General features: G+C 52.5%; 1 protein-coding gene across 4 annotated transcripts in view; it reads right to left on the bottom strand.

Annotated features, from left to right (window-relative positions):
- KLHL26 (kelch like family member 26) overlaps positions 1–22781 on the bottom strand; it is a 30960-nt gene extending 8179 nt beyond the window's left edge. Inside the window, exons 1-2 of one of the 4 annotated variants that reach the window (XM_044999053.1) lie at positions 22671–22781; positions 1963–2145 (exon numbers count right to left, since the gene is read on the bottom strand). In XM_044999053.1, the coding sequence (XP_044854988.1) occupies positions 1963–2145; positions 22671–22717 (230 nt within the window). In that variant the 5' untranslated portion in view covers positions 22718–22781. Of the gene's footprint in view, positions 1–117; positions 182–1962; positions 2146–9898; positions 9925–22670 lie in introns of those variants that run through there. The other 3 variants (XM_044999055.1, XM_044999056.1, XM_044999057.1) reach the window with 3 other exon arrangements.
- Between the last annotated feature and the right edge of the window lie 210 nt (positions 22782–22991).

Below are 22991 nucleotides of genomic sequence, written 5' to 3'. Positions count from 1 at the left end.
CCCCCGCCACACACCTTCCTGAATAAAAAACAGGGTATTTTCAAAGGCTAGATTATGCTACCATTGTTCCCCAGGACAGCCCTACTTAACACAACAGAAGTTATAAAAGAAACCTACTAGGCAATTATGGTTGACAGTGAAAACACACGAGCAGTGGCACTGCATACAGCATTTATGAATACAAATGGTGCTATTAGCATTTGGTGGAAGATCATCTCCATCGTTAATCGTCTGCCTGTTAGGGAGAGCAATAAACCTTTAGGGCTCACGATAATGGAAAAAACACAGCTCCTGGATTGGCTAAGAAAACAGACACACAACAAGGCAGCCTGGAACGGCAGCAAAACGTGGTGGAAAAAATCAAAGAGCCGTCCCTGCACACAGTGCTTGGTGTTCTTGGTCATCAGGATCCAGCAGCCAAGCCCCTCAGGCCACGCAGGAGCTGGCACTTCCAGGGACTGCAGACTCCACCTACTGGGCCCTTTGCCCCTTTAGCTCCCATGGTCGAACGGCCGTTCGGCGAGAACGCCGATGAAACTCAGACTCTTCATGGCACACAGGGATCAAAACACCTGTTGGACCCCCAGTACCCTTTAGCATTTGAAACTGCCGCCTCCCTGTCAGGAAGAGATCCCACACTCAAATTAATAAGTTTGACAGAGGCTGGAGGGCCCCAGGGTGAGGATGCTAGCTAGTGACTCGGGACAGCTGGGTCCAACGCCCTGCTTTGCCTCAGCCTCTCACCAGATCTGGCCTAGGGCAAGTTAGCTCATTTCTCTGCCTCAGTTCTGCATTGGTACCAGGAGGGGGACAGCCCTGCCCTGCCTCCCAGGGGTGCTGTGATGCTCAGCTACGCTGGTAACGAGAGATGAAAAAGACTGGGACCATTCCGATTAGAAAAGAGATGCCTAAGGGGGGATATGATAGAGGTTGATAAAATCATGGCGGGTGTGGAAGATGAACAGGGAAGTGTAATTTATCCCTTCCCATAACACAAGAACCAGGGGTTACCGGATGCGATGAACAGGCAGCAGGTTTAAAACAAACAGAAGGCAGCGAGTGCTTCTTCACACAACGCATAGTCACGCTGGGAACTCATTGCCAGGGGATGTTGTGAAGGCCAAAAATACAACTAGGTTCAAAAAAGAATTAGCTGAGTTCCTGGAGGACAGGTACCTCAGTGGCTATTAGCCAAGATAGTCAGGGATGCAACCCCACGCTCCAGGTGTCCCTAAACCTGGGAATGGACGAGAGGATGGAGCACTCAGTAACTGCCCTGTTCTGTTCGTTCCCTCTTGAAGCATCTGGCACTGGTCCAACACAGGATACTGGGCTAGACAGACCACTGGACTGACCAGGATGGCCATTCTGATGTTCTTAATGGGGCCATAACATCTTAGATAAAACAACATGTAACCGTTGAAAATAACAAGGTAGCATTTGCATTATGCTACCTAACGTCTCCCCTGGAGGCTCTTGCGGTTGTGGCCACCATCCTTCCAGCTCAGAGCCACTCGATGACCCTCCTTAATCAGCTGGAATGGCCACCGCTGGGTGGCCTGAGGTCTGTTTCCCTCCCTGGCAGGCAGAGAGCACTGCCCAGGCAGCCTCCGAAAGGAGACCAAGACCTAGCATTGAATATTGAATAGCTGCTCACGCCGCACACTGACTTCAGTGTGACTGAGGTGCTACTCAGAGTGAGTGAGCAGCCGGCCCTTACTTTCAGGGCTTTGGAGCGGAGCCCGGAGCTGGAGCGCGGAACAGCTCCTGAGCAGTGGAGCTGCAGGTTTTTGCCTGGAGCTGGAGCGGAGCCGGAGCCGGAGCCGGAGCTGGAGCCGGAGCCAGAGCACAGCTCCAAAGCCCTGCTTACTTTCACAAACAGCAGCCCACCAACTTTCCTAGAGCAAAGGAGGAAAGGCAAAGGAAGAGATGCCTGATTCTGCTTTCCTGTCAGATTCTCACCTGAAGTAGTCACTGCAGGCAGCCAAGACAACTTTATGAACCTGAAACGCTTCGTTATTTATAGTGAGGATGACATCAAGCAGCTGAGCCTGAGCCCGGAGCGAGGCCAGTCCTTGCAGGAGAGTGGTGCTGTGGCCAGGAGCAGAGAACGTGCATTTCAGGGCGCTGTTCTTGTCAGCCATGCTAAAAATAGAACAAGAAAAACAGACTGGTTTTTAAATTTAAAACGTGTGATCTACCTATGGAGCTACCTGCTGGGGAAGATGCTGTGAGTAAAGCAGTTTGACAGCAATCAGACCGGGTTCTCCAGCTCCAAAGCAGCGCAGAACATGCTGATGGCCATAGCTTAGCTGTCACTCCCCCAACCCCAGACACATTTCTGAATTTTTAAATTACATTTTCACATTACTGACAACAAGCTGTCAGCCTGCAGCTGACACGGGTTTCTCGGCTAGCAGATCAGAGCCAGCCTAAAGACCAGCAAACAGGGCCAGGTAATTCACACACACTGCTGGGACCCCACAGTTGTGACTAACTAGCTGAGCCCATCCGGACCTCCAACTCTGGCCTTGACACTGGAGGGAACGGAACTGACTGCTCAATCTCCGCAGCAGCCCCGGCTGGAGCGGGGCACAAGTCAGTTTGGCATCCTTCATATTCTAAGGCCAGCCCCGCTAACCCCTAATCGGTGCTTCCTTCACACCAGCTTGACCCACGAGGGAATGCAAGCTCTGACACAGCCGGTATTGCACTGTAACTAGACTCCTCCCCATGTAAATATCTTCTTGGGTGTCTTGAAATATCTTGTGCACGTTCTTCGCTATGGGGAAAATTCTCCCCTCAGATCCACATGCTGGGCCGTGAGCCCACTTCCTCACCCGCTACCCGTAGGGTTCTCACTGGCAGCTGTGAGTTTCCCACACAGACAGGGTGAGCAGAACATCAGAGCCCAGATCCTCCATGCAGCTGGGCAGACAATTACAATTATGATGTATATTGTCTAGGCTGAGTTTTCAAGCCTGTCTGATGCTGGACCTGCAAACTTTGAAATCACACCACACTGGGGATGGGGTTCACAACTTTTGAGGCCTATTTTCAAATTTGATCCATTGTTCACTTATTCTTGTCATTTTGCTCAACATCCCACACTTCTCTGGCTTTTAGAAAGAACATCAGTGTTCAAGCCATGATTTCGATTTGCAGAAATTATTCTTTTTTCTGACTATTGATCATCAGATTTTAATTAGCATTAGGGATGTATAAGATTAACCAGTAAGCATTAGGCTTACCGTTAACCCCCTGCACGCCGGCTGGAGCAGCCCCGGTCCCGGCCACACCAGCTGACCGGAGGGACCCTAGCCCCAGCACCCGGCCGTGCTGGCCACAGCAACCCCAGCCACGCCGGGCCGGTTGGCAGACCACGACAGCCTCAGCCCCAGCCGCGCTGGGGGGACCCCAGCCCCAGCCATGCCGTGCCGGCCGGAGGGACCTGGGTTAACTGGTTAAATGATATAATTTTAATCGTTTGACCAGTTAACTTTTTAAATGATATTAACATCCCTAATTAGCATATTTTGTGGAAAGGGGAGGGAGTGACAGAAGAGTTCCAGATGGGTCCTGTCGAACCTGATGAGTTGCTGACATTGTACTTACACAGTAATCTATGGCTGTACGTTCAGTGCATCTTTTACCCGGAGATTAACTGCTGCCAAGCTCATCTGGAGATGCAAGCCATACTCTGAGTGCATTTGGTATTCTAACTAAATAGGTGGGGGAAGGATTGGTGCTATTAACATTTATTTTGGAGTAGTGCCTAGAGGCCAAACGGGTTGGCCCCCATTGTGCAAGGGGCTGTACAAATATATAAGAAATGACCGTCCCTGTTCAAAGAGCTTGCAATCTAAAACAAGAGACAGAAGAAGCGGATGAGACAAACAAGCAGGTCAGCTGAGGGGAGGAGAAGACAGGGTAGCAAGATCAGCAGGATGTGCCCAGTTCTTAGCCAGTAAGGAGCCGTGAACACAACTTGCCAACTGCCTAGTTGTGATCAGATTGCAGTTTCCTGTATGCAGTGCATTATGGCAGCCCGAGTTAAGGAAAATCCATCAGAGTCCTGAGAGCTTGGCCAGCGTTCTGGTCAGCTGTCACGCTCTGCCCACGAGGCAGCTGCCTTAATCAGGAGTGTCACTGTAGAGCACTTTGGGGTCCATCAGAGCATCAATGTGAGCTTATAGCTGGGGGGCGGTTGGGTGTGGCAGCGTCCCTCTGGGCCGGGTACACGTAATTCACTGTTACAAATCAGCTGCCTGCCAGTACGACGAAGTCTTAGTTCATAGAGCTCAATCCAGTTCTGGCATCGGTTTTACTTTAGTGAAAATGTCACTAGCCTCCACCCATTTCTCCTGCCCGTAGATTGTGTTAAAATGCCCTTGCCCCCTTCAGTGGCTAAAGCTAAATGAGGTTGGAGCACATGAGCCTTACCCCATCTCTGTACCCTGTGAAATAACCATTGGATCAAGTCCAGTTTAAATGAGAAGCTTAAAAAGAAAGGTGCAGGTAAAACACGGCTTAAAACATCTCCTCTTATTAGCTGTTAATCTTGGAAAGTGAAGATGGAAGAGACTTATCGGGTTACATCTGGTCCCTCCCCCAGGGCAGGATCTCTCATTAATGGAACATTCTTCAGGAGTCTCCTGTTCAGTTTTAAACGTCGATCTTCCCGTGGGAGCCTATTCCACCATATAAGGGCTTGTCTACACACAAGGGCTGCACTGCTTTCACTATACCAATATAGTTCAAGCCACAAAGCTGTGCTAGTGTGGCTGGCTGGCTGGGAAATCTGCTTTAGCCAAACACAAGTTTTTCATTAGTCAAAATACAAGTTGTTTGGCTCAACACAGGATTAAACTGGGTGAAATGTAGTGCTCTGTGATACACAGCTCAGACTAGCTGATCTAATGGCCCCTGGCTTTAAACCAGGGGTCTCAAACATGCGGCCCGCGGAGCTCCCCAGGGCCGCCCAGAGGGGGGGGCAAAGGGGGCAATTTGCCCCGGGCCCCGCAGGGGCCCCCAAGAGAAAAGCGGAGGCTCCCGCCTCCGCCCCTCTCCTGGAGCCTCGGCGCATAGAGCGCCGAGTCTCCGTCCGAGCGCCTGAGCCCCGCCCCGATCCGAGCCGCGTGGGGAGGGGGCGGGGCTGGGAGCTCTGGGCTGAGCGCTGCGCTCGGCGTGGAGCTCACAGCCCCGCCCCCTCACCACGCGGCTCTGAGCGGGACGGAGCTCAGGCCTCGCCGGAGACGCGCTCGGGTAAGGGGGGTGGGAAGCGGGACCCGCCGGGGCTGGGCCGTGGGGGGGGGGGGAAGGGAAGCGAGACCCGCCGGGCCGGGCCGGGGGGGGGGAAAGGGAAGCGAGACCCGCCGGGGCCGGGCCGGGCCGGGGGGGGCGGAAGGGAAGCGAGACCCGCCGGGGCCGGGCCGGGGGGGGTGGGGGAAGGGAAGCGAGACCCGCCGGGGCCGGGCCGGGGGGGGGGGGGAAGGGAAGCGAGACCCGCCGGGGCCGGGCCGGGCCGGGGGGTGGGGGAGGGAAGCAGGACCGGCCGGGGCCGGGGTGGGAAGCGGGACCGGCCGGGGTGGGGAAAAGAGGGACCCGCCGCCGCCGAAGCGCAGCCCGGTCTTCGGCGGTGGGGGGCCCCTTCTGTTCCGGGACCCGCCGCCTAAGTGCCCCGCCGCCAAGCCACCAAACAGCTGTTGGTGGCGCTTAGCACTTTCCAGGAGGGAGGGGGGAGGAGCGGGGAGCCGCGCGCTTAGGGGAGGAGGTGGAGAAGAGACAGGGCAGGGGCGGGGCCTCATGGAAGGGGTGGATTGGGGGTGGGGCCAGGGGCAGCAAGGGGGTGTGTCAGTGATGCGGCCCTCGGGCCAATGCACTAGTCCTCATGCGGCCCTCGGGGTCATTTGAGTTTGAGACCCCTGCTTTAAACTCTATGAATCTAACCTGGGACAGCTTTTCCCATCCGGGATGGGGAATGAGCCATAATGGCATAAGCCACCTTTACAATAGTCTAACTGAACCCCATTAGCGGTTGTGCTGGTGTAACTATCTTGGTAAAAAATATCACACCCTGAACCAAAACAGGTAAAGTGGAACAAAATCTGTGTGTAGGACAGGCCTGAGATCTCCCTGTTCACAAGTTCACCCCGTACCAATATTCCTCCTTCATTTAGTTTCAACCCGTTACTCCTAGTTATACCCCCTTGCACCACACTCAACAATTCCTCTGTCTACTTCACGTTTACACTTTTGGGTAGAAAATGCAACGGAGCCAACAATTACAGTCACTTTAGCTGCTTTTGATAAAACACATGAAAACTCCAATAGCAGAAGAAGTGTTACTGTTGCCCATGTTTGCTAGGTTTACGGAAAAGTGCCACCCCAAAACTGTCACCAAATAAACTGCTCAAACTGGAAACCCTAAGTCCAACCGAGACAAATAATCACAACCACAGGAAACAGAAGAAGAGGCACAGAGAAATCAAGGGGCGGGGAGGCAGGAACAAGCACTGCCTTGTGTCTCACAACACTGCAGTTAGTAAAAGGGGATATGTGATAAAAACAGGTTAGGCTCAAACCAGTCTGTCTGTCATACCACAGGGCACAAAATAATGGTGCAATACATTACACCGTGTGGCCTTGCTGGCCGTGCTTTGTGCTACTCGAGAAACGAGGCGAGGCAGAAGCTGAATGCCAGAGACTATGAAGCACAAAAGGAAGCCTTGAATATTTGAAAGTGCCTTTGCAAGGCTGTTCGTATCTAATTTGAGATCATCTGCATATACCATACACTTATCGCTGTAACCGACTGATAGAGAAGAAATGGCTTCCCTGGCAAAAGTAAGGAAGAGTCACCACCTATCACTCTGTGCTTCAGAACATGCCTTCAAGCTACAGAGCCTTCTTCACCATACAACTGTGCCGAGCTATTCACTCAGCTCCCTTTTCTCTCGCTCACCCCCTTTTTCATAAGATAGGACTGGGGACCTTTGGGGATTTTCCTTATTTTATTTCTTCACTCTCAAAGCTAAGTGTTATGGCCACCCACTCCCTCTGCTGCAGAGCCTCTCAGAGGACCTACAGAGACCTCTAGAGAAAAGCAAAGTGTTTTTCACCAAGAGCTGAGAATACTGCTTCTGTAGCACTTCAAGTTCCTCCCAGTCCAGGGAGCAAGGTGAAGTGGCTGTCTGTATTAACGAGTCAGAATTACCCTGGTGTAAACATTCAACAATAAAAAGCCACAGTCACATAAAGCAGTAACACTATATTCAATGTACATGGCATCCGAGGGCTTTATACACTAACTTTAAGAGGACCTGAAAGCATTTGCAGGATATGGGCTTTTAACACAGTTGCACTGCTAGGATGATGACTTATAGTTATGTAAGGTTTGTATAATTATTCCCCTTCCCATATAGGAACAGCAGTTCCAGGGCACAGCATCTTTCTACCAGTCTATCTGCATCCAGTCAGGGGGACTGGATTGTACGGCTTTAATAGACCAGTTCAAGCGGTACAGTTTTCTAGTGTAGACAAGCCCTGAGTAGGGTAAATGCAGCTCATTGTATGTGATTGTTTCATGGGCACTGCCCAGGCTAGTGGCCAAATGTTCCCATAAGTTCTGTGAGAGTCACAGTTCTATTTAGCGAAAGGGACTGGCTGACTCAGAGACAGGTAACGGATCGAACACCTTTCATCTCTCTGCTGCTCTCTGAAGCCAGCCCAAGCTACAAAGGACTGAAAACAATTACTGTGTGATAGCTGTTTCGTAGCCCATGGGAAAGGAATTTGGTGGGTCTCAATGGTACATATCACAAAAAACAACCTGAAGAAGAAAAAAAAGCCAGAGCTGAAGCAAAGCTCCGTGTAAGCTGGAAAGCTCGTCTCTCACCAACAGAAGTTGGTCCAATAAACGCTATTACCTCCCCCACCTTGTCTCCCAAAAAACAACTGCAGCATTTGGTCGTCACACCTCGTATTAGAAAACATGAGTCTTACCTAACAAATGTTTAATACAGTTTTTTCCCCTTTGTGTGGCCAAGGGCTCTCATGTTTCAAGACAAATCAGCTGATCGTGGTCAGCCCTAGGAGTTAACATTCATTAGCGCATTTTCTAACATGATGCATTTTCCCAGTATAGGCAGAACTAAACAGCAGTCTCGGGCCTTGTCTATTAAGGGGAAAGGGACGGGCACAGCTAGTCCGGGGTAACTCTCCCACATGGGTGCTATTCTGGAGTAAAAGTCACTTTTATTCCAGAACAGAGAGTCCACAGGGAAGCGATTATGGCAGAGCTATTGCAGAAGAGCTTATTCCACAAAAGTTATGCTGGACAATTTCCCCATGTAGACAAGGCCTCAGAAAAAAAGGGCCAAGGACTTAATGGCCCATGAATACTGAGCTCCCCTCTTATCCCTCCACTGTGTCTACACTAGGGAATTTTAACACCACTGCTGACACTGTTGGTGCCACTGAGAGCCCCAGAGTACGCAGGGTTCTGTAGGCTTCCCGTGGCAGCACGGTCTGGCGTGTATGGCACTGGCCTGGGACTCAGGAGACTTGGCTCTGCCACTGGTCAGCAAGTCACTTCCTCTCTCTGTGCATCTATTTCCCCTCCCACCCTTTGTCTGTCTGTTTAGACTGCAAACTCCCTGGGGTAGGGACTGTCTCATCCTTTGTACAGCACACTGGAGCCCTGACACCAGACAGGGCTTCTAGGCACTACTGTAATTCAAATAAACAACAGCGACAACTGACAGTGGTAAAGACAGATCTGAGACAAGAGCCCCGTCTACACTAAGGCTGCCACTAGTCCTAACCCTGGGTAGCACCGGAGAGACGGTCTTTGTAAGAGTCCCTACGGTAGGCAAGTCTCTAAAGGTAAGACACTGCAGGGGTGTGGTGTGAAGCAGCCCAGGTAGGTTTACATGCATGGAGCTTGCACTGGCACATCTTTTCTGTGGATAAAAAAAAGACTTCAGACTCTCAAGCTGTCCATCGGGCAGCGCTAAGCCCACATCAGTGAGGGCAGCAAAACTAAAGTGAAGCCGGAGAGACTCCCTTGAATTTGCACACATGGTCTGAATACAAAGGGCCTTCTTTAGGTAGCACAAGAGAGATTTTACTAAGGTAGTTCATTGAAATGCCTTCAGTTTCGTGCCTATGTAAAAAGCACGTTCAGATTCCAATTTCTAAACTACAATTAGACACTTAAAATCAAAACAAAACAGTCAAACTCCCTCAGATAAGTCAGTGGTAGCCATGGTTACCGTAATCTTTCAGATCCTTAGGCTTTATCTCACACGCCCAAACGATCAAGTCGTTGTTTTCAGCAACTCACGCTGACAAATATTACCAAGGAGCAGCAAAGCTAAACAAACCGCTGAAGAGTTTGCTGTTGGATGGAGTCGTATCAATAGGTGCTTTGACTTAGACACCACTTCTCTGGCCCTCTTTCCCGCTGCCCAAACCCCTAATCCGGCTCCTTCCGTACTAACATGGAAGGCTTGAAATTTGGAGGGGGAGGGCCGTTAGCCCCATGGCAGAGTAGCAGCTCTTAAAAATACCTGGCCCATTAACCTACTTACATGCCCAGCAGCAGCAAGCAGGAATCTGAGTGGCCCACCATCAGAAACAACAATCTACCATCATCTCCCTGTCCAAATTAACACTAATCACTACACGATCAGCAGCTAATTAAACATTACCAGAGTGGAGGGGTTGTTTTCCAGAGAAACAGAACCACCTTTAGGAAGCAACATCAATGAATAACATAAATTTCGCTCATTTCTTTGTTCCCTCCTCCACCTCCTCTCCCTCTTCTCTTTTTGTGCCCTGTCATCTTTGTCTTTCATCATAAACGATCAGGACGAGCATCGAGCTCTGGACTAACATGTCTGTCCAAGCGGTTCAAACGTGCCCAATGATCTGGATGCCCAAACTGAGACCCTTTCAATGGGCCTGATTTTCAGAGGGATCAGCAGTTTCTGAAAAAAACAAAAAACAGGGTCCTTTAAGGTGCCTCAAATTGGGCAGCCCAAAATCACTAGTCGCCTTTGAAAACCTTGCCCTTTCTTTTACACTTCAAGCCTTTGAGGTTAGGAAAAATCTGCCCTTCGGGGAGGAAATTTTTACTTGTTCTTAAAAATTAAATGCCTTTACATCAACAGGACAGCAACCATTGCTATTTATGTTCTGGTAGCACTTAGACGCCCCAACCGTGGCTGGGACCCCCTGGTGCCATGCATTGTAAATACAAAATACACAGCTAGGTCGGTGGCTCTCAACCTTTCCAGACCACTATACCCCTTTCAGGAGTCTGATTTGTCCCATGTACCCCAAGTTACATCTCACTTAAAAACCACTTTCTTATAAAATCAGACATACAAAAGTATCCCAGACACGCTATTACTGAACAATGGCTGATTCTCTCATCAATCAACTGGAATATAAACACTGTACTTACATTTCAGTGTATCGTATATACAGCCATATAAACTAGTCACTGTCTGTCTGAAATTTTAGTTTGTACTGACTTCGCTGGTACTTTTTATGTAGCCTGTTGTAAAACGGGCAAGTATCTAGGTGAGTTGATGTGCCACCTGGAAGACCTCTGTACTCCCAGGGTACACGTACCACTGGTTGAGAACCACTGTGCTAGGAGACACTCCCTGCCTGCAGGAGTTTACAATCTACGTGGACAAGACAGTCTTACCATCATGCTAGGGTTGCCAGGTGTCTGGTTTTGGACCGGAACATCCAGTCTAAAAGGGACCCTGGCAGCTTCGGTCGGCACAGCTGACGGAGCCATTGAAAGTCTGATTGGCAGAGCAGTGGGGCTAAGGCAGGCTCCATGTGGCTCCCGGAAGCAGTGGCGTGTCCCCACTCCGGATCCTATGCTTAGGCGCAGCCAGTGGGCTCCAAGTGCTACCCCCACCCCAAGCACCGGCTCTGCAGCTCCCGTTGGCCTGGAACTATGGAGAATGGGAGCTGCGGGGCGGTGCCTGTGGATGGGGCAGCACGCAGAGCCACCTGGCCGCCCCTCCACATAGGAGCCAGAGGGGGACATGCTGCTGCTTCCAGGAGCTGCCTGAGGTCAGCACCTGCACCCCTGACCCCTTCCCGTGCCCCAACCCCTGCCCCAGCCCTGATCCCCTTCCCGCCCTCCAAATTACTCAATCCCAGCCCTGAGCACCCTCCTCTTCCCCAAACCCCTCATCCCCAGACCCACCCCAGAGCCTGCCTTCCCAGCCAGAGCCCTCACCCTCCCTATACCCCAACCCCTCAGCCCTAGCCCAGAGCCCCCTCCCACACCCTGAGCCCCTCATTTCTGGCTCCACCCTGGAACCCACACCCCAACCCAGAGCCTGTACCCCCTCCCACACCTCAATCCCTGCCTCAGCCTGGAGCCCCCTCCCACACCCTGAACTCCTCATTTCTGGCCCCACCCCGGAGCCTGCACCGCCAGCAAGAGCCCTCACCCCCTCCTGCACCCCAACCCCCTACCCCAGCCTGGTCAAAATGAGCGAGAAGAGGTGGGGTATGGGTGGGACATTGGAGGAGGGCGGGGCAAGGGTGTTCCGTTTTGTGTGAGTAGAAAGTTAGCAACCTTACATCATGCCCATTTCAGAGATGGGGAACTGAGGTCCACAGAGATTAAGTGATTTACCCAATATCATATACAGAATCTGTAGCGAGCCTGGAACTGCATCCTGATCTCCTGAGTCCCAGCCTGGTGCTTTAACCACATAATCCACCATACCTGCATGTCTAAGACCCCAGTTTAGCGAAGCATTTAAGCCCATACTGTGCTTTAATACCATTCAAGCTATGTCCATGCAGTGACTGGTTCTGGGAAGATCCTAAAAGGGGACACTCAGTAACGAAGCTGGGCTACAGGAATGACTCCACCTTGGGCCCATATCAAATTATCCTAATCCTACAAATTACTCTGGCAGCTACACAGTATCCCACTCATATAAAACAACCAGCTCCTCTCTTCCATTCCGAACATTGCAGGATGATTCAAACACACAAGGACCTCGAGAGATGGAAAGACTCGGCCAGATACAAAGGGTTACACAGGAAAGTGTTACAAATTCTGTGCCCTGTCTTCATGATAGTTCTTACGTGCAATAGCCCTGCCTGATACGACAGAGAACGCGTCCGTGACTGGCTTACAACCTCTGGAGTCACAGTCTGTTAATCCTCCAGATCGTCTCTAAACCAAACGACACAAGTTTAAAACAAGCCAAATACATCCAATCCCAACTCCATACAATGAGCCTCTTTTAAAATCACGATGTGTTATCTGCAGCACAGTAGCACCTAGGCCCCAAAATTGGACCCATGTTTTTTCTACCCTTTGTTTGTTTTCTTTGCCTAATGCAATGCCCCCCCCGACCACAACTCAGCAAAAGCAGAGAGGCACCTAGTGGTGCCAAACAGCACAGCAGGCAGGAGTTACGTCGAACCCACTTGTGTGCCATACTGAAGTGCAGTAATTCATTCAGATCCCAAACAGGCTTTAACGATGTGGGGGTCTTGGTTTGATTTTCATTTCCCACACTGCCCTGGCAATACTTCTAGTTCAAGAGCATGTGCACATGGCTGAAATATAGAACCGGGTACCACGGAACACCCTACCCGAATTAATCCACGAGGCCACTGCTTCCGCCTTCAAATCCCTTCTCGAGACCCAGCCCTGCGTCCACACCTACCACAAATCAGCGATGGCTGGCTTGTACCTCTCTCAGAGAGCCGATTTTATTAAAAAACAAAACACAGCACACGACACTAACACCCCGCACGGAGCAGGGAAGACACAGCACACAACACTAACACCCCGCACGGAGCAGGGAAGACACAGCACACGACACTCACACCCCGCACGGAGCAGGGAAGACACAGCACACGACACTCACACCCCGCACGGAGCAGGGAAGACACAGCACACAACACTAACACCCCGCACGGAGCAGGGAAGACACAGCACACAACACTAACACCCCGCACGGAGCAGGGAAGACACAGCACACGACACTCACACCCCGCACGGAGCAGGGAAGACACAGCACACGACACTCACACCCCGCACGGAGCAGGGAAGACACAGCACACGACACTCACACCCCGCACGGAGCAGGGAAGACACAGCACACGACACTAACACCCCGCACGGAGCAGGGAAGACACAGCACACGACACTCACACCCCGCACGGAGCAGGGAAGAACAGTTCCCTCCACTCCGAGTCACTGGGTGAAATTTTCTGCTCCATTACGCAGCAGGTCACACTACTTGATCACACTTCTCTGTCCCCTTCTGGCCTTAAAAATCTATCAATCTACCCCATGTCTGAAGTGTTGGACTCAGCGCTTTGTGTGGCAGCTGCCTCCGTAACCCTGCCATGGTATCTTCCTTACCCTCGTCCTCCCTACTGTCCCTCATTCCTCCTTTTTCCACACTCACCACAACTTATTTCAAAGATAGATTGTGAACTCTTTGGGTCAGGATACGTCTCTGTTGCGCTTGACTGGGACGTCTGGGCAGGGTGTGTCTACACTGCCATGTAAAGCCCGCAGCCGGCCCAGGCCAGCTGACTTGGGCTCACAGGGCTCAGGGGCTGTTTCACTGTGAAGTAGACGTCCAGGCTCAGTCCGGAGCCCGGGCTCTAGGACCCTGCGAGATGGGAGGGTCCCAAAGCTGGGGCTGACATCTACCCTGCAATTAAACAGCCCCTTAGCCCGAGTCAGCTGGCCTGGGCCAACCGTGGGTGTCTAACTGCAGTGTAGACACACCCTCAGTGACAGAGTATCACTGCATCCGAAGAAGTGGGTATTCACCCACGAAAGCTCATGCTGCAAAATGTCTGTTAGTCTATAAGGTGCCACAGGATTCTTTGCTGCTTCTACAGAACCAGACTAACACGGCTACCCCTCTGATAATCAATTACCTTTGTTACTTACACATACAACATGTGAAATATAGTAAAAGCGATGGGAATTTAAGGCTCAACTTTCATGACCCATGGAGTAATTCCCTCCATAAACACCCACCCACCAGATTGGTGCTGCTAACCCACTGCCAATCTGGAGCAAGAGTGGGGAAAAAAACAACCCAAGAAACACGCCATCATTTTGCCTGCCAGGGCGTTTTAAACACTGCCACTTGAATGCAAAGACAAGAAATCCAAGTTTGCAGCACTGGCAAGCAGCTGCATGAGCCCTTGGAATTATAATGCCAGTTCCAAATTCTGTATGGTCAAATTCTCTTAATATCACTCATTTCCCACATTATCTACGATCTTTTCACTTACAGTCTGGGTAAGGATGTGCCCATTATAAGCTCTCCAACAGCATTTTTAAAGAGTCTTGGCCGGGACATAAACTGGTTCTCCATTATGCGTCTTGACTCCATCTGCTCTGTGTTAACTGAGCAGAACAGCCTAAGTCCTACCTGAGTGCTTCCTTTGGAAAGGACAGTTCATTTCATTTTCTATTCTCCTTCTACGAAAGGTCAGCAATTATAGTTCATATAAATTAGAAATGGAAAAAGTCTCCATAGGCCCTCAAGGCCATTGGTTCTCAACCTATTTACTACTGTGGGCTGCATATGCAGCTCTCTCTGTGTTATCTGGGCCGCATCCACACAATATATATACTACCTGTATGGCCCTGAAGTTGTCACATGCAGCGGTGTGCTGACTGAGCCACAAGCAGCCCGCAGGCTGAGAGCCAGTGCTCTAGTCCAGCGGTTCTCAAGTGTCATTGCACCGTGACCCCCTGCTAATAACAAAACTTACTACATGACACCAGGAGGGGGACCAAAGACCGAGCCCACCTGAGCCCCACCACCAGAGCCTTGCTGCCCCGGAGGGGGGCGGGGAGGCCAAAGCTGAAGCCAAAGGGATTCTGCCCTGGGTAGGGGACATGTAACCTTAGCTCTGGGCAGTGGGGCTTGGGCTTCAGCCTTCTGGGGCCCAGGGCCAACACCAGCCTTGGCGACCCCATTAAAATGGGGTTGTGCCCCACTTTGGGGTCCCAACCCACAGTTTGAGAACCCCTGCTCTAGTCCTTTGCCCTACTAATGCCGGATTCTCTCTTCTAATGCAGTAAATGTTTACTTATAGAGTAACTCACAAGCCTGTAAAGCACTTCCAAAGTTTACTTTCAGACTATATAACCTGAAACCATCAACCCAGAAGGCTTTAGATGCTGAAAGAAAAAAAAGCAGCAATCATTTTACAGTGACTCAGCTACAACATAAACATTTATACCAGTATATATTTATGTCTACCATAGCTGGCAGCTAAATCTGTTTTAATAGCTCCTTGATGCAAATGCACAGAATATAAATCTATGCAAAACTGAATTTTTGAATAGTTCCTAGAGGAAAAAAGTCTCCTAATGGACCAGACTTCACAGTAAAGGTATATTAGGTTACAGCAACATAAATTCAATCCTAGCCTCTCAGTTCAGCCCATAATCTCCCTTTGTACTGGGTTTGCCCTCCTTCCTGATACATTTGATCTCTTCACCCACCTTCTTTAGAAGGAAGAAAAAAACCAGACCTGGTTGCTCTTGATTGGAAATGAGACACATGCATTTTTTAAACTGGAGAAAATCGTAGGTCTCCTGCATTCATTCACTCTGCTCTTGGCAGGTGACACCAAAGTATATTATAGGATTCCTGGGTTGTGGGAAATATTTCACATTTTTCCTTTTGTGCAGGCTTTATGTATGTATGTATGTATGGGGGGGGAGATAGGGGAACGGGAGCATTTGGTTTACTAAAAACGTTTATACCACTTGCTTCTCTTATTTCCTGTGGTAGATTATTCCAAATTCACAGCTCTTCCCGCTACCTTGCTGAGACCCGCCCTAGTCAGTTCTCACTCAGGGACTCTGCACAATTCCCTTTCCCTACAGTCCAAAAGGATTTTTCCTAGAGCATAACATGACCCTTCTTCTCGTCTTTAAACGCTGCAGTAAAGTTCACCCATCCCTCAATCTAATGTGCAGTTCAGGACGCTTCTCCTCCCAGGGGACACCAAATGAGTCTCGCTGTCTCTTCTGTACCCACCTTCTCTGGAGTCAGAATCCTCCTTTAGGACCTGGGCTGTTCCCATTCTTCCAGATGGAGCTATTTATGTATCCTGAACCTCTCCCTCACCCAGATAGAAAGGTCTGGATGTAACAGCCCTTTGCATTCATGAACTCTTAACTGCACGAAAAGCAAGAAGCACTAACTTCAAAAGACAAGGTTTGGATTTGGGATCAGTTTAGTTTTGTTTTAAAGATACTAAATTCTTACTGCAGCCTTTTAAACAATCAAAAGGGAAATTATGTAACTGAAAAGCATTGCAAAAACATGTGAACGGACGTGCAGTATGTGTGCACACGTACTTCTTACTATGCAAAACCCAGGCAAATTCAGGATTATAGTGACTCCTCTGTCTGTGCCTTCTAGGAGTGCTCTGGGACGGGCTCCCGACAGTCAGCGCGGGCGACCGGGACCGGCTAGAGCTGCCTCTCTCTCTGGCCGAGTTCTCAGAAGCCCTCCGCCGCATGCCCACCAACAAGTCTCCGGGCATGGACGGGCTGACCGTGGAGTTCTACCACGTGTTCTGGGACGTCCTCGGCCCGGACCTGGTCAGCGTCTGAGCCGAGTCCTTGCGGAGCGGGGTCCTCCCTCTCTCGTGCAGGCGAGCCGTGCTCGCCTTACTGCCGAAGAAGGGGGACCTCCGCGACTTACGGAATTGGCGTCCCGTCTCGCTCCTCAGCACGGACTACAAGATCGTAGCCAAGGCCATCTCGCTGCAGCTGGGGGCTGTGCTGGAGGACGTGATCCACCCAGACCAGACCTACACCGTCCCGGGCCGTAGCATCTTCGACAACCTGTATCTGGTCCAGGATCTCTTGGAGCTTGGGTGCAGGGATGGTCTGTCGTTCGCCCTCCTGTCCCTGGATCAGGAGAAGGCGTTCGACAGGGTGGACCACGGGTATCTCCTGGGCACTCTGCTGGCGTTAGGCTTTGGGTCCCAGTTTGTGGGGTTTCTCCAGGTGCTGTACGCTTCCGCAGAGTGTCTGGTCAGGCTCAACTGGACCCTGACCGAGCCGGTCAGCTTCGGGCGGGGAGTGCGGCAGGGGTGCCCCCTCTCGGGCCAGCTGTACGCCCTGGCGATCGAGCCCTTCCTCTGCCTCCTCCGCAGGAGGTTGACGGGGTTGGTGCTTCGGGAGCCGGAGCTGCGGCTGGTCCTGTCGGCGTACGCCGACGATGTGCTCCTCGTGGTCCAGGACCTGGGCGACTTGGCGCGGGTGGAGGCCTGCCAGGCCGTGTACTCGGCGGCCTCCTCCGCCCGGGTCAACTGGGTCAAGAGCTCTGGCCTGGTGGTCGGGGACGGGTGGCAGGCGAGCTCCCTCCCACCCGCGCTTCAGGCCATCCGGTGGAGCGTGGGTCCGCTGCTCTATCTCGGCGTTTACCTTTCTGCCACGCATCCCTCTCCGCCGGAGAACTGGCAAGGTTTGCAGGGCAGGGTGGCGGAGCGGCTCCGGAAATGGACAGGACTCCTCCGGTGCCTTTCCCTCCGAGGGAGGGCACTGGTGCTCAATCAACTGGTCCTATCCATGCTCTGGTACTGGCTCAACACCCTGGTCCCGGCCCCGGGGTTCCTGACCAACCTCCGGAAGGTGGTTCTGGAGTTCTTTTGGCCGGGACTGCACTGGGTCCCTGCAGGGGTGCTCCACCTGCCCCTGGAGGAGGGAGGGCAGGGCCTGAAGTGCCTGCGCACTCAGGTCCACGTCTTCCGCCTCCAGGCACTGCAGAGGCTCCTTTATGGTGCGGGTAGTCCGGCGTGGAGAGCCCTGGCGCACGCCTTCCTGCGCCGCTTCCGAGGGCTCCGATACGACCGGCAGCTCCTTTATCTCAACCCGAGGGGCCTTCCGCGAGACCTCTCCGGGCTGCCGGTCTTCTACCAGGACCTCCTCCGGACCTGGAAGCTGTTCTCTGTGACCAGGTCCGTGGCGGCCACCGAGGGGGCAGACCTCCTCGCGGAGCCCCTGCTACACAACCCCCAGCTCCGTGTGCAGGTGGCGAAGTCCCCCGCGGTGCACCAGAGGTTGGTCCTGGCAGAAGCCACCAGGGTCGGAGACCTCCTGGACTACGACCGGGGAGACTGGCTGGATCCTCTGACGCTCGCTCGGCGGATGGGGCTCTCCAGACCTTGTACTCCCCGGCTCGTACTACAGGAGGTGAAGGCCACTTTGCCGCCCGCTGCTCGGGCTTACCTCGACCGGGTCCTGCGTGAGGGCACGCCCTGCCCACCCCCTACCCCGAGCCCTCCGGACCTCTTCATAGGGCCCCTGTCCCGTGGACCCGACAGGCCCCCCCGCCCCTTCTCCGCCAGCCGGCTGCACGATCTGCAGCCGGTCCGTTTCCAAACCACGCCAAGGAAGCAGCTCTACGTGCTCGTGCTCCACACCCTTCACTTCCTCACCCTCGTGTCCCGCCCCGACACCAAGTGGCGGGACCTCATGCCACCTCTGGAGGGTGAGGAGCCCCGGTGGGCCAGCCTGTACTCCACCCTGGTCCCGAGGCCCGTCGGGGATATCAGTTGGCGGCTCCTCCATGGGGCCGTGAGCACGGGCGTGTACTTGGCGCGGTTTACCCCTGTCCCAGACACCTGCCCCTTCTGCGGCGTGAGGGAGACTCTGGCGCACGTTTACATAGAGTGCGCCAGGCTGCAGCCCCTATACCGGCTCCTCACTAATCTCCTATTGCGTTTCTGGCTGCACTTTTCCCCCCACCTCCTTCTCCATGCACTCCCTATCCGTGGCCCCACGAAGTCGCGGGACCTCCTGGTCAACCTCCTCCTCGCCCTGGCAAAAATGGCCATCTACGCGACCAGGGAGAGGCGGTTGGCCAATGGAGACTCCTGCGACTGTGGGGCTTGTTTCCGATCCTTAGTCCGTTCACGTCTCCGGGCGGAGTTCCTCTGGGCGGCGTCCGCTGGCTCCCTTGACGCCTTCGAGGAGCAGTGGGCGCTGTCCGGGGTTCTCTGCTCGGTGTCCCCGTCAGGCTCCCTTCTTATGACCCTTTGACCGCACTCCTGTCCCTGTTCTTTTATTAGTTGTCCCCCGCAATTAGTGGGTTTCTGAGGCTCTGTGGCACCTCCCCTTAGGCTGGGGGGGGTTCCGTTAGCATGGGGCGGGCTTCGCCCGCCCCATTTCCTGGAAACCCAATAGATACTGCGGCACACAGCCTATGCAAGACCATATGCAGTTCTGAGACCATCTCTGCCTTACTGGGTTAGTGTATAGGACGTGTGGCCGACGTAGCTGAATTTCCTGGCTTCTAGGAGGTTGCTGTGTTATTTTAAAGTGAATAGCATTAACAGCGCAGTTGTAATTCCTCTGCACAGACAGAATTTCCAGCTATTTGAACAACCCTGCACCACTGAACTGGTATCGGTATGTGAACTGCAACAAAGGACTCTTTCATCTGCCTTAGAGAATAAATAGTTAATGAGCACAACAAATCAAAATAAAGGTCTGTAGGAGGTGCCCTTAAAGCTTCTCCCTCACACTCCGCTGACTGCATATGGTGCCCACTATCTCCAGTCAGGCGCTTCCGGCAGACACCTGAACTCTCTCACAAACCCACACTTACGAAAGCAATCGTGCTATCTAGCGTGGCAGAGCCCTTTATTTCAAAACAACCAACATGCAACGATGCAAGAACAGTTTCTCCGCAGGGCAGGGAACAAACTGCTGAAGCTCCATTCCGGATGGTTTATGGTGTCTCCAGAAGAAATCACACCACTTCACATAGCACTGTAAATCTTCCCAACGCGGTGCAGACATCAACTAGCCTTCCCAGCATCCACGGGCAGCAGGTAAGTATTACTGTCCCTGTTTCTACGGAGGGGGGTTTGGGGGGGGAGAGAAGTTGACACACCAAGGCTACACAACAAGTCAGTAGCAAAGCTAGGGTTAGAATTCAGAAAGGCCTCTTCCCCAATCCTGGGCGCTAGCCACGAGGCACACTGCCTCCCGACAGCGTGATACATGTGTTGACTATGTCTTTAGCAAATGCAGACAGCGTAAGTTGAGAGGGCGCACTTGGCCTCCCAAGTGAAGGAATGACACAGTCGTATACGATTTAGAATTGACAGGGAATGCAAGTTACTGAGCACTGTTCTGTAACAACTTGTGGATCATGAGAGTACAACAAACGCATGAAGTAAACCAGAAAAACTAGCATGTGGCAATCCCACATCGTACACAATCAAACCTGTATTTACAGCCATGTACTAACTGTGTCACCTGTGGTAGTGGTCGACAAGATCTCCATCCTTGAGAAATTTCCTATCCCCTCTACAGCAAGTCTCACCTTGACGTGGTCATGGGTTTAAATTTCATTGGAGTCACCAGCTAATGCAGCCAGGAAGGGAAGTCTCTTCAGAATTTTTTCCAGATGTGAAGAATGTCACTTGAACAAGTATAAATTTTAACTTGCAAAGAGGGGGGTATGGTTTATGTATGTAGTGTTTTAGAACGTATAAACAACAATGCAATTGCAGGTGCCTACGCTGAAAAGTTCTCTGAATGGTCTTTGCCACCCTGTATTAAGTAGCTGCCTGTTCCCGACAATCCAAGGAACTACACATATTTTAGCAGTGAACAGGTTTTACAGATATGTATTTTATACACACCCCCCAGAAGTATAAGAGGGTTTAATGTATACATGGAAGAGCTCCCACTGAACAGTGCAGCACGGAGATCTGGAGCTGGCTTTCTGAATCAACTGTTAATCTTACATAGCCTTTAAAGGGGACATTGTGGTGTCTAGTGAGCCAAAAAATCAGCCCTCCCCACTCTGCTTCCGTGCCCAGCCTCACAGATGTCACACTGTCCTTCTACACCACTGGTCTGGCTCCATTATTCTGAGCACAAGGGACTGAAACATACAAAGTGCAGGAGGATCCTTGTACTTTTCAGGCCCCTGACAGATCACAGGAAGACAAACAGGATGAGCAGAAGACCAGCAGGACACACGCAAGTACAGAGAAACCCAGCACCCTGCATGTGCTCTTGCTAGACTGCCCAATAAGAAAGGCTGGGATGTTACCAGAATAGCAGCAATGCTTCATTTTGGGAGAGAACCTATATAAACTATTTGGAATCAGAAAAGCTGTATGAAATAAATACCTGGTATTTTTAAAATAGGCCCCAAAAACAGAGTAACCTGAAAATATCCTTTTAACCGTCAATACTTAAATGGTATCAAATGTTTTTCTGCATACAAACAACAGCTGTAGCTAGTCATTTTTGATAGAAACATTTACGTCTTCCTGGATCACTTAACCCCAGTCCTATAAATCCCCATTGATAAGGGACATCTAAATAATTCAAACACCTTCTGAAAATCATGAATAAATGGCATTTAGGCCTCGTTTTCACAGATATCAGAGACAAGGGATCATTAAATATTTTATTCTTTTTCCTCCCTCCCCTTCCAGTTCAGTTGCGAGATCTGACTGTGTCCTCACTGCAGAAGAGTTGTGGTTTTGCACCAAGGTAGCTATTTTGATGTAAAACCTAGTGGAGACAAGGCACTGTAGTTTTTACCCTGATGTAGCAAGTCACAATAAAGTGGGTGTGGGTGTGTGTGAAACAGGACTGACTTCAACTAGCTATACTCAGGTAAAAACTACCTACATCTTATCCCAACTATGATTTTACACATAGCAAATGCTATCCCGATATAAAAAGACACCTTTTTTATTTATATTTTTTGCAGAAATTCAAAGTCTAAGTCTCAAAGCAGGAAAAAAGATTTCTCCAGATTTTTATTTTCTTGTGTGTGTTGACAGGGACCCATGGGGGGAGGGTGTCTAAGTGGGTGCGCTGCGGGGCACAGGGCAAGGTAGGGTGGAAGGGGCACAGGCTGGTGTCGGGTGGAGGGCAGGTGGGGGCACCGGTACGCAGGAATCAGGGTAGGCAGAGGTGGGTGAGCAAGGGAGTAAGTGCAGGGGGCACAGGCGAGGGGAGCAGGTGGGTGCAAGTCGGGGCTGGGGCACACATGCTAGGGGGCAGTGGGATGGGGGCAATGGAAGAAGTGGGGGAGCCAGCAGCAGACAGCTAAGGAGGGGAGCACTGGGGGAAAGGAGGAGCAGAAAGAGGTCAGGGGAGTAGAGGGATCGAGGGGGGCTGGTGGGGGAGGGGATGGAGAACAGGGGGCAGGTGTGGGAGGGGGACAGGAATCCGGGGCGCCGGGGGAGCAGGAGAGGGGGAACCGGGGGCAAGTGGGGGAGGACAGGGGAGGGGCAGGAATCCGGGGGCAGGTGTGGGGAGGAAGGGGGCAGGAATCCGGGGGGCCGGGGGAGGGGGAACCGGGGGCAAGTGGGGAAGGGGAGGGGGCAGGAATCCGGGGGGCAGGGGGGGAGGGATCCGGGGGGCCGGGGGGGAAGGGAAGGGGAGGGGGGAGGTGGGGGAGGGATCCGGGGGAGGAGGAGAGGGGGAACCGGGGACAGGTGGGGGAGGGGAGGGCAGGGGAGCGGGCAGGTGGGGGGGGGAACCGGGGACAGGTGGGGGAGGGGAGGGGGCAGGCGGGACGGCGGGGAGCGATGGGGGAGGGGGCATTTTGAGCCCCGGCCCCGCTCACCTGCTCGGCCGCTCCAAGGCGAACTCGGCCCCGCCGGACTCCGCCATCTTCCCTGCGCCTCAGCCGGGCCCGGCGCCGGGGCTGGGGCTGGAGCCGCCGCCGCGTTAAAGGGGCAGGAGCGAGCGGGGCCCCGCGCACCGCCCGGCCCGGCCCGGCCTCCGCTCCGCAGCCACGGGCCTGAGGCGCCGCCACTCGGCTGGGCCCCCGATGCTGCCCCCAGGATCCCCCTGCCCCGCGGGGCCCCATCAGGAGACTGGGTCCCTGGTGCCCCCGGCGCTGCCCCCAGGAGCCCCCTGCCCCGCGGGGCCCCCGTCAGGAGAC

This window comes from Mauremys mutica, chromosome 24 (assembly GCF_020497125.1).
Source record: "Mauremys mutica isolate MM-2020 ecotype Southern chromosome 24, ASM2049712v1, whole genome shotgun sequence".
NCBI lineage: Eukaryota > Metazoa > Chordata > Testudines > Geoemydidae > Mauremys > Mauremys mutica.
The sequence above is the reverse complement of the archived record's forward strand: the minus strand, read 5'-3'. Positions and strand labels throughout refer to the sequence as shown.